This window comes from Wolffia australiana, chromosome 13 (assembly GCF_029677425.1).
Source record: "Wolffia australiana isolate 7733 chromosome 13, ASM2967742v1".
NCBI classification, from domain to species: Eukaryota; Viridiplantae; Streptophyta; class Magnoliopsida; order Alismatales; family Araceae; genus Wolffia; species Wolffia australiana.
Window position 1 is genome coordinate 9,275,517 of NC_135847.1, and position 14,484 is coordinate 9,290,000.

Here is a 14,484-nt window from a genome sequence, read left to right on the forward strand (position 1 = left end):
TTGCTAGATCAGGGCCCCTTTCTATCAAGCCGGCCATTTATCAGATCGGCATTACCTACCAGTCACGATTGCCACCATCACAGTTTGTGCATGTGCAAATGCTCAACTTTTAAGTCCAAGTCAACCACAACAAAATGGATCTTTCTACCATCATATTTAAATGATGGAGGATCTGGATTGATTTGGTTGCAGATCATTTGTTCCCACCTGAGCTAGAAATTTTGCATTAATCTCTAGTCTTTATTTTTTTTTCGCTTCTTACTCAATTCATTAGTATTCATATTCATTCATAAAAGTGTGCAATTATCCTGGAGGAGGCAATCAAGACATTTTTGGGCAGGCCTAGTCCCCATCCATAATATTGTTGGCCTGTCCCAAAATCGTCCCACCTCGGTAACATCTTATACGAGACATTGACAGACTTTTTGTTCACAAAATCATCATCCACACAGCTAATCTACATTCTATGTTAAGGACACAACGGTTGATTATTAAGTCATCAAGAAGAAGTCCAACAGTTGAATGCTCCAACAGACATGTTTTGGATCTATAAATGCCAATGAATTCTTATACAAGTACTAATGTATATCTATCTATGTCAGCCTTACGGCACTCAAAACTGAAGATTGTTTGATGCACCCACATTCTTTTTCCATCTCATCTTGTTCATACATCTAACATTTCCAGATCTCCCAATCTAACTGTATGTTGAGCTGAAACTTTTGATTTTTGGCTTCTAACATTTTGGGTATAATTTTCTAGTAAATGTCTCTTGTTATGGTATCCAGCAATGCGGAGAACTAAAATACCTCACAATCACTCATTTCATGGGCAATTGGTTTTTTCCACAACACTTGGGTGCTTTTTTTGGTAAAATATATCTCATTATTATCATTGCGGACAACAAAGAGAAGAAGCAAAACACCTCACAATCACACATTTCATGGGAAATGTCATGGAAAAAACCAACAATGACAGCTATCAAGGTGACAAAGAAGACACAGAACAGAACAATAATTTTATAAAAAACACCAAACAAAATATGGGTACAATTTTCTAGTGAAAGGTATCTTGTTACTGTTAGTAATGTTGACTTTTCTAAAGACAAGCATGTGGGTTACTATGTCAGGCTGGAACGTAAGTCCCTATATATGTATCTAGTTTGAAATGAAATAAGGTTTTTTACTTTCCCTTCTCTATGTTGATGATGTGTTGCATATCCAAGTGAGAAGTGGTTACCAAGCCCCAACAGATTGGTATCAGAGCTGATTTTCAATAAGTGTTGTGGAAGAGAAGCAAAGCTCCAAAGGTTCATGCTACTGATTTACTAAAACAGTAAGCTAAAGTTGACTTGACATTTGTTTTTTTTTGGTTTACTTTTTCATTTAAATGTCTAGGAAAGCACCCTGGGAAGGGTCTGTCATTACTGCAACCAATTTAAATGGAGAAAATATTCCATATGGAGTTCTAAGATGAAGTCTTTGTTTAGAAATCAAGATTTATGGGAAAATTGTTGAAAATGGTTTTATACCAAAGGAAACAAAGAAAACTGAATTTAGAGACTTGAATAGAAAAGATGCAAAGGTTTTGTTTATTATTCAAGAATCTGTTATAGAAAAAAGTGTTTACAATCATTTCTGAGGCAACTAAAGCACATGATGCTTGGTGTATTAAGAAAATTGATTTTCATGGAGGGGATAAAGTAACTATAGTACAATTACAAACATTGAGAAGAGAGTTCGATCTTTGTCTATGAAATTTGAAGACTCTGTCCAAGACTATTTTACTAGAGTTTTCTTGATTATGAATCAAATTAGCAGATATGGAGAAGATATTTTGGAGGAAAATAGTGGAGAAAATTTTACGAAGCTTGCTTACAAAGTTTGATCATGTTGTTTTAACATTCAAAGAATCAAAATATTTTGATTTATATTCATGATGATTTGATGAGATTTTTGATTGCTCATGAAGATAGAATCAACAGGTCAAAGGAAAAATCAATTAAAGAAGCATTTAAGTCAGATATTGGTTTGTCTAAAAGAGAAGATCAAGCTATGTTGTCATGCTCAAGTCAATTCTACAAAGTAAGAGGTATAGGAAGGTCGACAAGAGGAGACAGACAAGGCAAACATCAAGGATACTATTTCAATCAAAAAAGGATTTGGAGGAAGATATGAAAGAAGTTTTAAAGGCAGAGGTTTAAGCCGAGGATGAGGTCAAGGTTGATGAAGATATCAATGGAATAGAAGAGAGGATAATGCAAATCCAGAAGGAAGACAAAGATTTCCATGTAACTAGTGCAAGATATATGGGCATATTGAAGCACAATGCTATTCAAAACAAAATAATCAAGCCAATTATGTGGAAGCTGAAGAACATGATGCATTTATGTCTAATATTACATCTTATTCTGATTTTACAGATTTAATGTTTCTTGATTCAACTTGGAGAAACCATATGGTTTTCAACAGAGATATGTTTGATGAGGCATCAAGAGGACAAGTTAAATTGGGTGATGGAAAGAAGGTGAAGATTGAAGGAAAATGTACAATTAAAGTTCAAACTTTAGGAGGAAAGAAGAGGCTGGAGGATTATATTTTGTCCCACATTTTCATCACAACTTAGTGAGTTTGGGACAACTTATGGAGAAAAGCATGAAATTTTATTTTAACCATAACACATGTATTGTTGAGAACTAGAGGAAGGAGAAGACAGTCATGTATATTAAAAGCATTGGTAAGAGCATGTTCCCTGTGAAAATAGAAGAGTTTCTTCATCATGCAATGATTTGAGAAAAGATGAATGATACATGGTAATGGCATAAGAGATTTGGCCATTTGAATTTGAAGTAATTATTATTTTTGAGTAAACAAAAGCTTGTATATGGCTTACCATTTATTTCGAAAGAAAATGATATTTGTGAGGGTTGCGTCTATGGCAAGAAGAAGAAGATAATTTTTTCAAATGAGCATTCATGGAGAGGAAGAACACCCTTGGAATTAGTTCACCCAGATGTATGTGGTCCTATGAAAAGCTCATATTTGTTGATACTTAAGAATGTGCTGTGTTTATTTTTTGAAAGAGAAATTAGAGGTATACCATAAATTTATTGAATTTAAAGCTATGGCTGAAAATATGTGTGGACATGCTTTGAAAATTCTATGTAGAGATAGAGGAGGAGAATTTCTTTCAAAGCCATTTGAAGACTATGTTGGGTTCTACATCCTAGATGTGGATGAAGATTTCAAAACTATCCGATGTGGAAGACTTTTGTGAAATTCTAACGGCATCAATAAAATATTGAAACGAATTACCTCGGCATGGATGGCATCCGTGATTCCTTTGATCCTCAAACCAGTCATGGGGAGCTGCTCATGTGTGCAACCTCAAGAAGTATCTACGCAGTCCTCGGCACATTGGATCTCCTCCTCGTTGACAAGCCCCATTCATGCTCCATCGTTACACCGCACCGATTGCATCGAGAGTGGAGAGAAGGTGTGGGGAGAACGGAGAAGAAGTAACATGCCTTTGAACAATTCTGGCCTGGGTGAATTTGTTAAGGGCCTTCCCCTATTTATGCTAAGTGGGTATTTTTTATAAAATCCCCCAAAACTTAAGTATATCTTCTGATGTCCAAAAGATCTTTTGCGTGTGACCCGCTAGGCTCATGTATTAGTCTAGTTGACGACTATAGTGGCCCAATAACCTTTATTGGCCTTCCAAATTAATTAACTATATCATCATATAGATTAATTAAATTCAGATTGATTTAACCCCAATCGATAGGTTGAGTCTCTAACAAGTGAGGTGCCAAGCTACACCTCGTGCTCTAGAATATACAAAGGAGTGTTTATAGACTCACTCATGGAACATGTTAATCATCTGTTATCGTGTACATATAGTCCTCCATCCACTTGATGCTTCTAGGATGACTTAAGTTATGGTCAAGTGTCAAACCCTAATTGATCATCTGAGTTAGTACTGATGCGTTCGGAAGTCATAAAAGAGCTCTCCTCTCATATTTCACTACCTTAGCCAAGGATTTCATCGCATCATCTTCCTTGAGTTGTCACATCTTATACTGAGGGTAGATGATTCCATCTTGATCACTCAATCATCTTCGTGAACTTCTTGATGCACCTGAACTAAGACTATTTAGAATCCCATGATTGGGGACATGAAGGTTATAGTCAACGTACAAAAGTTCGTCCATAAGACATCTTTGGTGTCTCAGGTCAAAGGACCACTTACACAATTGTGACATGAATTAACTTGATTGACAGTTTGGTATAATACCATTCACGGATTCGTACGGATCAATTCAGTGAACTCTTTCAATTAAAGAGCACCCACTATCTATCCTTAGTGTCTCCACACTAATGGCTACAGAAATGGCCATACTCATCATATGAGTGAGGGCATATAATTGTATTTTATTCGAATATGTTGATGTCCTTCTCGAGTATTGTTTGAATAGGAATATTTAGAAAACATGCTCAAAGACTAGTGATCTTCATATTACGATCTCATCACAATTCACTAAGTCCAATCAGGTATTCATATACTTCATTATAAGCATCACACATGCATTATAATGAATATGGAACAAGATGTGGAATGTGTGATTGGCTTGCTTGGCACATATATTTCCACCAGACTATTGTAGAAAAGTTGGAGTTCGAAGACAATTGACTGTGAGGAAGACTCAACAGAATGTGGTTGCTGAGAGTAAGAATAGGATACTTGTTGAAGCTACAAGGAGCATGACGCATGAAAAATATCTGCCTACTGAATTTTGGGGTGAAGTTGTAGTTATTTCAGCTTACATCCCAAATATTTCTCCTACAAAATCAACAAATGATATGACACCTTTTGAAGCATGGTATGGGAAGAAACCAGTTGTTGGTCATTTAAGAGTATTTGGATGCATTGCTAATGCTTTAATTGATCAAAGTGAACGTTGGAAGTTAGAAAGAAAAGTGAGAAATTCATTTTTTTGGATATAGTAATGAAAGAAAAGCTTACAGATTATATAATCCTTAATGTTATTATAAGAAGAGATGTTGTTTTCGATGAGGAAAACTTTTGGGATTGCCGTGAAAAGCCAAATATCAAGGAGGATAAAGGAATGCAGAAATAGAAAGAATGAAATGGAGAGAGTATGGTTCTATCCTTGATTCAGATAGAGATTCTGGATCAAGAGAGATTGGAGATGAATCCTCGTCACCTCAAAGAAGGACAAGGTCAGTAAGAGAGTTGTATGAGACAAGAATTTTTGCATTTTTATCACATGATGAACCAGTATGTTTTGAAGAAGCTTCAAAAAAGAAAGACTGGAAGCATGCAATGGAAAATGAAATTAAGTGTATGAAGAAAAGTGACACATGGGAGCTTGAGGATCTACCATCTTCAAATATACCTATTGGAATAAAATGGGTTTGCAAAATCAAGCATGCAGCATTTGGGAGTATACAAAGGTATAAGGCAAGGTTAGTAGCCAAAGGTTATGCACAAAATTATGGAGTTGACTACTTTTAAACATTTTCACATGTTGCAAGACTTGAAGCAATAAGAATTTTGTTAGCCATTTCAGCTCAAAAATCAAGGAAGGTATATCAGTTTGATGTTAAATCTGCTTTCTTGAATGGTCTCTTAAATGAGGAAGTTTATGTTATGCAACATGAAAGATTTGTGGTTAAAGAGAAATAGGACAAAGTTTACAAGTTGAAGAAAGCTTTACATGGTTTAAAACAAGCACCAAGAGCATAGTAAGGAAGGTTATATTTTTTTGATAAAGTATGGTTTTTAAATAAGTGAAAATGAACATACCATATACATCATGATGATCAAAGGTGATATTATGATTGTGAGTATTTATGTTAATGATATGATTCATATGGGATCGTCCGATTCTCTTATTCAGGAATTCAAGAACTTAATGATGTCTGAATTTGAGATGACTGATCTTGGTTAACTTCATCATTTTCTTGGTATTCAAATATTTCTAGATGATAAAGGAATATTATCTCTCAAGAAATCTATGCGACAGAAATGTTAAAAAAAATTAATATGATATCATGCAAGCCATGCATTACTCCTTTGAATTCAAATAAAAAGTTGACTTTTAATGATGGTATGACTTTGGTGGATGAGCAACTTTATAGAAGGATGGTGGTATTTCAATGTATTTGATAAATACAAGACCAGATATTATGCTATCTGTGAGTTTAGTGTCAAGATTTTTGAGTTATCCTTCTACTCATTATTTTGTAGCAGTTAAAAGAATTATGAGATATATATGTGGAACCAAAGAGTATGGATTATTATATGACCAATCATCTAATATTCAGTTTACAGGATATATGTATAGTGATTTGGGCAGGAGATAGAGATGAATGAGAGATTACAAGTGGATATGTTTTCCTCATTGGCTCAAGAGCTTTTTCATGGACTTCAAAGAACCAGGAGACAGTGGCATTATCTTCTTTAGAAGCTGAGTACGTAGCTACAACAAGTGCAAGTCAACATGGAGTATGGATCAAAATGATTCTGAAAGATCTTGGTGTAAATGAAGAAAAATCTATGGCCAAAAATTGCTATGTGATAACATGTCGACAATTGCTATGGCCAAGAATCCAGCAGTTCATTGAAGAATCAAGCACATTGAAATCAAGCATCATTATATTAGAGAACAGGTCAATGCCAGAGAGATTATTATGCAACATCGCTCATCTCTTGATCAAGTTGCAGATAGGTTCACCAAGGCTTTGGCTCAAGGAGAATTTGAGAAGATTAGAGAGCATTTAGGAGTCAAACAGTCAACATTAATGAGGATATGTTAGTAATATTGACTTTTCTAAAGAAATGTAGATTACTATGTCGGTTGGAACATAACTCCCTATATATATGAACCTAGTTTGAAAAGAAACAAGGTTTTTTACTTTCCATTTTCTGTATTGATGCTGTGTTGCATATCCAAGTGAGAAGTGAGAGTTGTTCCCAAGCCCCAATAGTTACGGCGTCCAGCAATGGTGAGGAGAAGCAAAAGACCTCACAATAACTCATTTCATGCGAAACTCCACAAAAAAACCAAAAAACATAGCAATAAAGCTGACAAATAAAACACAGAAAAGAAGAATTTTTTTAGAAGAAAAAGCAAAAAACATAATATGGGTACAATTTTCTAGAAAAAATTTCTCTTGTTACGGCATCCAGAAATGAGGAGGGGAAGCAAAGACCTCACTATCACTCATATCATGGGCGATGTCCACGAAGAACAAACAATGAAATCTATTAAGCTATCAAATAAAACACAGAACACAACAAGAGAAAACACCAAACAAAATATGAGTGCAAGTTTCTAGTACAATCTCTTGATATGGCATCAAGCAACGAGGAGACGCAAAACACCTCCCAATCACTCATTTCATGAGAAATCTCCATGAAAAAACCAACAATGACAGCAATCAAGCCGACAAAGAAAACATAGAACAGAAGAATTGTCTTAGATCAATACAAAACATAATCCTGGTACAATTTCTAGCAAAAAATCTCTTGTTACAGCATCCAGCAACCAGGAGAAGAAAAATACCTCACAATCACTCATTTCATGGGCAATCTCCACAAAAAACCAACAATGACAGCAATCAAGCCGACAAAGAAAACACAGAACAGGAGAAGAATTTTTTTATATCAAAAAATACAAAAAATAGTCCTTGTACAATTTCTAGCGGAAGGTATTTTGTTACAGCATCCAACAACCAGGAGGAGAAGCAAAACATCTCACAATCATTCATATCATGGGCAATCTCCACAAAAAAAACCAACAATGACAGCAATCAAGCTGACAAAGATGTTTGATCTTCTCGAATGGTCGTATCCAGAAACAGAAGAACAGAATGTACAAACAATAAGAAAAGAGAACGAATAGAAGAAGAGAAGAAGAAGAGGGCAAGAAGACACATATGCAGATCAAGATCATTGTATTAACCCGCAAGAATTTAATGTCACATTGACTGTGTACTTATATACATAAGTATAGTTAAAAAAATTAATTTCCATTTATATTTGGTGTAACAGTTTACAACGAATATATAGTTTTGAAATATGGTTTTAATCTTGATCGTTTTTAACGTTTTGGGTGCACCGATCACAACCGTTGATCGGTGCCGTATACCCATATTGTATGTGTTTAATCCTGACCGTTATAATGACTTGGGTGCACCGATCACAGCTGTTGATCAGTGCCATAGACCCATCATATATGACGGATATATCGGGACTTAATCCTGACCGTTTTAACAACCTATTGTTTGATCCTGACCGTCTATATTTAATCCTAGTCTATCTTTGAACTTATTTTTAATCCCATTTTCTATATCTCTAACGAGTATATATTATTTATTTGATTTTACTAACTAATCTTGATTTAAGTCCCTAACAGAAGACCGCCGAGTTCGCTGACTGCATTAAGAAAACACAGAACAAAACAAGAATTTTGTTTCTTCAAGAAAAAAACACCAATCCGAGCAGAGGACGGCCAGAAATCATCGTTGCTCTGCTCCCCATTATTCCTCTTCCGCTCAAACGCCGCCCCGGCAGGGCGGCGGAATCTGAGTCCCGGTGAAGACTGCGATCACGTTCGTGCAACACCAAACATAATATGGTGGCAAGTTTCTAATAAAAGATCTATTTCGTTATTATCATCATAATCCACGACGAGGAGAAGCAAAACTCCTCATAATCATTCATTTCATGGGAATTCTCCGCGAAAAAACCAACAATGACAGCAATCAAGCCGACAAAGAAAACAGAACAAAACAAGAATTTTGTTTCTTAAAAAAAAAAACACCAATCCGAGCAGAGGACGGCCAGAAATCATCGTCACCCTGCTCTCCATTATTCCTCTTCCGCTCAAACGCCGCCCCGGCAGGGGGGGGGGATCCAAGTCCCGCTGAAGACCGAGTTCAAAGTGACAAAGAGAACACAAAACACAAGAGAAAACACCAAACATAATATGGGTACAATTTTCTAGAAAAACTTCTCTTGTTACGGCATCCAGCAATGAGGAGGAGAAACAAAACACCTCACAATCATTCATTTCATGGGCAATCTCCGCGAAAAAACCAACAATGACAGCAATCAAGCCGACAAAGAAAACACACAACAAAAGAAGAATTGTTTTAGATCAAAAAATGCAAAACATAATCCCGGTACAATTTCTTGTAAACGGTCTCGTGTTACGGTGCCCAGCAAGAGGAGAAGCAAAACTCCTCACGATCATTCATTTCATGGGCAATGTCCACGAAAAAAAACCAACAATGACAGCAATCAAGCCGTCAAATAAAACACAGAACAAAACAAGAATTTTGTTCTTTAAAAAAAAAAACACCAATCCGAGCAGAGGACGGCCAGAAATCATCGTCGCCCTGCTCCCCATTATTCCTCTTCCCTTTCAAACGCCCCCTCGGCAGGGCGGCGGAATCTGAGTCCCGCTGAAGATCGCGTTCACGTTGGTACACGTAGAAGAAGAGCGCTTCCCCCCAACGTGATCGAGATGAACGTCTTGCAAGCGAACGTTCTTACAAGGGCTGCCGTGGCTGCAACGAAGCATGACAGCCACCGGCGTGGCCGAAGTCCCTCTTATGTTCTTGAAGAAGATATCGCTGATGCGAACGCGAGAGGGAACGGCGGAGGCGCAGGACGCGTACGGGCAGTAGAGTTGATCGATGATGATGGGGTTCGCCACGTTGTTCATGACGATGTTGTCAAAGGTCATGTTTGCCGCGGCGAGAACGCCGGGCGAGCTCGCCCACGTCTTGATTCTAAGCCCGTTGTCTGTGTTGGAGAGGATGCTGTTCTTCACTACCAACCCCCTCACGTCCTTCTCGAAGGCGTACTTCCCCAGGCTTCCCACGCTGTAGCACAAAGGAAAATGTAAGGGAATTCGTTAGGGTTTGCTGACAGATGACGGGTACTACCGTTTGGAGAATCAAAAAGAGGTGGTTTCTTTTTTTTCATACATCTTTCTCGAAGAATAGTTTTGTTGTCAATTAAACAACCCCTCAAAGATTTTTCTTAAAAATTAATTCAATTTGATTCTATTGTGGGAGTATAATAGCATAATACTTTCAAGTAAGAAAGACATTTTAGATTGTTTTTTTTTTATTACTGGGTTAATTTAGCTGCACCAAATTCTTTTGGGTTTGAGTGGTGGGTAGGATGGTCGGAAGTTTGCCACACATGGACAAAATTTCCGCACCAAAGCACTAATTCTCCAGGCTTCCAACTCTGGACAACAAGGGAAGAAAAAATTAGGGTTCATAAAACAGTTCCGTTTGCCATCCGTCCAGTGCCTTGTCATCCGTTCATAAAACAGTTCCATATATGAAAAAAATATTGGTGGATGAAAACTCTGAAGGAAATCAAAGAATGTAGTAGATAGGTGGATGCGACTGTCTATATTTTGATAGATTTTTTCATATAAAGATAGATATGGGAATAAAGAGAGGAAGCCTTTCAAAGACTCATGAAAAGGAAGATATAAAGAAGCCATTGCAAATATTGGCTTTAATTAATGCAGAATAATAGAGGGTTAAGCTGAAAACTGTCATCGAATGGGATTCCAGATTGAACATTTTAACCAATGATGAAGACATCTATGATAAGTATATCTATTATTAGTAACAATTAGTAACTAAATGGAAAGTAATATAAGTAGTTCATAATCCAACATGTATTAAAAACTCATACCCGAACATGTATGTTCATTCCAGTAAATAAACATTTCGGTGTAATTTTTTCATGGTTATCTTCTCCCTGAAAGAAAACTAAAATAAGATAATAATATTTTTTTTGCAAGCTCGCGACTCGAACTAGCACACGGATTCAGAAGCGTGATCTACCTGATAACACGACTGTAATATTCAAGGTTAACGAAAGGAAATGAATGAAAAAGTCAAATAAATCACTTAATAAATGCAAAAGAGGTAAAACTACATAAAGATGATCATTATCAACTCGAATATTTATGATAATTCCATTTAGTAAACTCTTCAGTTTGTTTTCTTAAATTGATCTTGGTTCTGAAAGAAAACTAAAATAATCTAATAGAGGGAGTTTAAGGGTGATTGTCCTGATCCTTTCAGGAAACTATTCAGTCTCTTTTCGTATTTTGATATTCTTTCCAAGAGAAAACTAAAATATAAACTCATAGAGGGTATTAAAGGGTGATTGGCCTGATTCTTTCAGTAAACTATTCAGTTTCTTTTCTCACTTTGATATTCTTTCGAAAAGAAAACTAAATAATCTAATAGAGGGAGTTCAAGGGTGATTGACCTGATTCTTTCAGGAAACTATTCAGTTTCTGTTCGTATTTTGATATTCTTTCCAAGAGAAAACTAAAATAAAAACTCATAGAGGGAGTTAAAGGGTGATTGGCCTGATTCTTTCATTAAATATTCAGTTTCTTTTCTCACTTTGATATTCTTTCGAAAAGAAAACTACATAATCTAATAGAGGGAGTTCAAGGGTGATTGACCTGATTCTTTCAGGTAACTATTTAGTTTCTGTTCGTATTTTAATATTCTTTCCAAGAGAAAACTAAAATAAAAACTCATAGATGGAGTTAAAGGGTGATTGGCCTGATTCTTTCATTAAATATTCAGTTTCTTTTCTTATTTTAATCTCTTTTTTCTAAAAGAAAACTTAAAATAAAATTCAATAGAGGGAGTTTAAGGGTGATTGACCTGATTCCATGGCCCGGGCCACAGTTAATACCGCTGATAGTAATCCCAGAATTGCCCTGGCCAATTGAAATGCAGTCATCTCCAGTGGCAATGGTAGACTGCTGGATGACAACGTCCTGGCACTGATGAAGGTGAATGCCATCGGTGTTGGGGCTCATCGCTGGCGCTGAAATTCTAAGGCCACTTCCATGGAAGCCCTTGCAGCCCACAATCGCAATGTGGAAGAACTTGCTGTTCAGCGACGTTATCCCCTTCACCACCGTGTTCGTCATCGAAACAAATTTGATCGACTGAAAGCATTGGCAAGGGCTTTGATTAAAAATGGAGTTCGAGGCAAACAACGAAATGAAAAGGAATTAAGAATCGCGTCTGTTCGTCTTATGGGGTTACTTTACAAGGAATTAATGGATTTATACGATGGAGAGCTGTAAGAAAAGATGGAACGATCGATTAATAGATAGAATTAACGGATGGATTAATGGATATATACGAGGAGGCATGGTGATATGCGTAGTTAAGTAGATAGATTGATTAAGAGTTGAAATATTTTGCAGATTTCATTCGATGGGCTGTCTGCTAGATATTCTAATATATGGAATGATTGATAGATAAATGTCATAGATGGACTGTTAGATAGATTGGATAGATAGATAGATAGATAGATAGATAGATAGATAGATAGATAGATAGATAGATAGATAGATAGATAGATAGATAGATAGATAGATAGATAGATAGATAGATAGATAGATAGATAGATAGATAGATAGACAGATAGATAGATAGATAGATAGATAGATAGATAGATAGATAGATAGATAGATAGATAGATAGATAGATAGATAGATAGATAGACAGATAGATAGATAGATAGATAGATAGATAGATGGATAGATGGATAGATGGATAGATGGATAGATGGATAGATAGATAGATGGATAGATGGATAGATGGATAGATGGATAGATGGACAGATAGATAGATTGATAGATATCAGAGTAGATATACCGTGGGGAGGAGCTTGCAGTTCCAGTTTTTGGGGCAGGTGTTATGGGGCCAAGCATAGGCACCTTGGCCGTCAAAGATACCGCCGCCAGTAAGAGTGAGACGGTTAACCCATCCGAATTGCACCCAGTAGTCTGCATAACTTGCCAGGTTCTTACTCGCCAGTAGGTATCCCTGCATTTCCGAAATCCACTTCACAATCCCCTCTACAATCTGAAATCCTCTTGCTAATCCCCTTTAGAACTCTCTCTTTCTCCCTCCCTCCCTCCCTCCCTCTCTCTCTCTCTCTCTCTCTCTCTCTCTCTCTCTCTCTCTCTCTCTCTCTCTCTCTCTCTCTCTCTTAAAATCTACTTGATCCACTTCACAATCCCCTCTAAAAACTATTTCTGAAATCCCATTGATAATACCCTATAGAATTTTCTCTCTCTCCTTTTACTGTCTTTTTTCTCTCGTCTTATCTTTCGCATTCTCTCGCTCTGACTTCTTTGTTCTTATGGATTTCTCGCTCCGCTGCTTTCTCTTTGCTTATCTCTCGCATTCATGCGAATTATTTCTTTTTTCTCTTCTATCTCTCGCTCCCCCGATTTCTCTTTTCTTATCCTCTCTCTTAAATCTCCTGCATTGATTTCTCCTCATGTTCTTCTTCTTCGACTACTACTCCTCTTCCTTTCTCTCTCATTTTATCTCTCTCTTAAATCTCTTGCACTAATTTCTCATGATGTTCTTCTTCTCCTCTTCCTCTCTCTCTCTCTTCTTATCTCTCTCAAATCTCTTGCACTGATTTCTCATATTCTTTTTCTTTTCCCCCTCCTCCTCCTTCTCTTCCTCTCTCTATCTTTTTATCTCTCTCTTAAATCTCTTGCACTGATTTCTCCTGATGTTCTTCTTCTCTTCCTCCTCTTCTTCTCTCTCTCTCAGTCTCCTCCTCTTTCTCTCTCTCTCTCTGTTCTTATCTCTCTCTCCCGCTCGCTCCTCTGATTTCTCCGTTTTCTTTCTCTTCCTATATATATCTCTCTCTTATCTTATCTCTCTATCTCTCTCTCTCCTCTGATTACTCCCTTTTCTCTCTATTCTTATCTCTGTCTTTCTCTCTTTGTCTCGGTATCCATCTGTTCCTGTGTAGCTAGTCCTCCGGGATTTGGGAATGGAAACTTGCCTTGACTTGGACGGTCACGGAATAAGCTTTTCGGCAGGGGCCTTTGAAGTTGAGGGGCCCGACGAGATACGTGCCTTTGGGGACGACCAATCTCACGTTGCCGGAGGCGCTACACGCTGCCTTCCAAGCTGCCATGAACGCCTGCTCATCAACCAAATTCATCAAATCGCTGTATAATCCTCCCTCTAAGTTTCCAAAATACATATAACTTAAATATTCCATGATAATCTTGGGAGATTTTCTCCATTTTATGACAAAAATATTTCCTGGGTTGATATAATTAGTAGCTCCCAAGATAGAATAATCCCGATATGTAGAGCGAGAAACTCGCAGATAAACAACAGAGAGTTTTGAAACAAAGAGAGGAATCTTCTACGAATTTAACAGGAAAAAGAGAGAATGATGGAAACTATAATAGTTTGCTCTAAGTTTCTACTAATATCTCTTAAATATCCCATCAGATTCATGAGAGATCCTCTCTATTTTACGAGCATGCGATATATAATCAATTCTCCATGCTCGAAATATTTCCCGGGTTAATAGAGTTAGTAGCCGTCCAGATAAAATAACACCGAA

At 36.9% G+C, this 14,484-nt stretch overlaps 1 protein-coding gene across 1 annotated transcript; it reads right to left on the reverse strand.

Annotated features, from left to right (window-relative positions):
* Positions 1-9,263: 9,263 nt before the first annotated feature.
* Positions 9,264-14,179, reverse strand: LOC144711211 (Pectin lyase-like superfamily protein). Its single transcript, XM_078585144.1, has 4 exons — positions 13,909-14,179; positions 12,756-12,926; positions 11,748-12,037; positions 9,264-9,917 (listed from the first exon to the last, which is right to left on the reverse strand). Exons 1-4 carry the CDS (start codon positions 14,128-14,130, stop codon positions 9,455-9,457), a joined length of 1,146 nt encoding a protein of 381 aa, XP_078441270.1. The 5' UTR covers positions 14,131-14,179; the 3' UTR covers positions 9,264-9,454.
* Between the last annotated feature and the right edge of the window lie 305 nt (positions 14,180-14,484).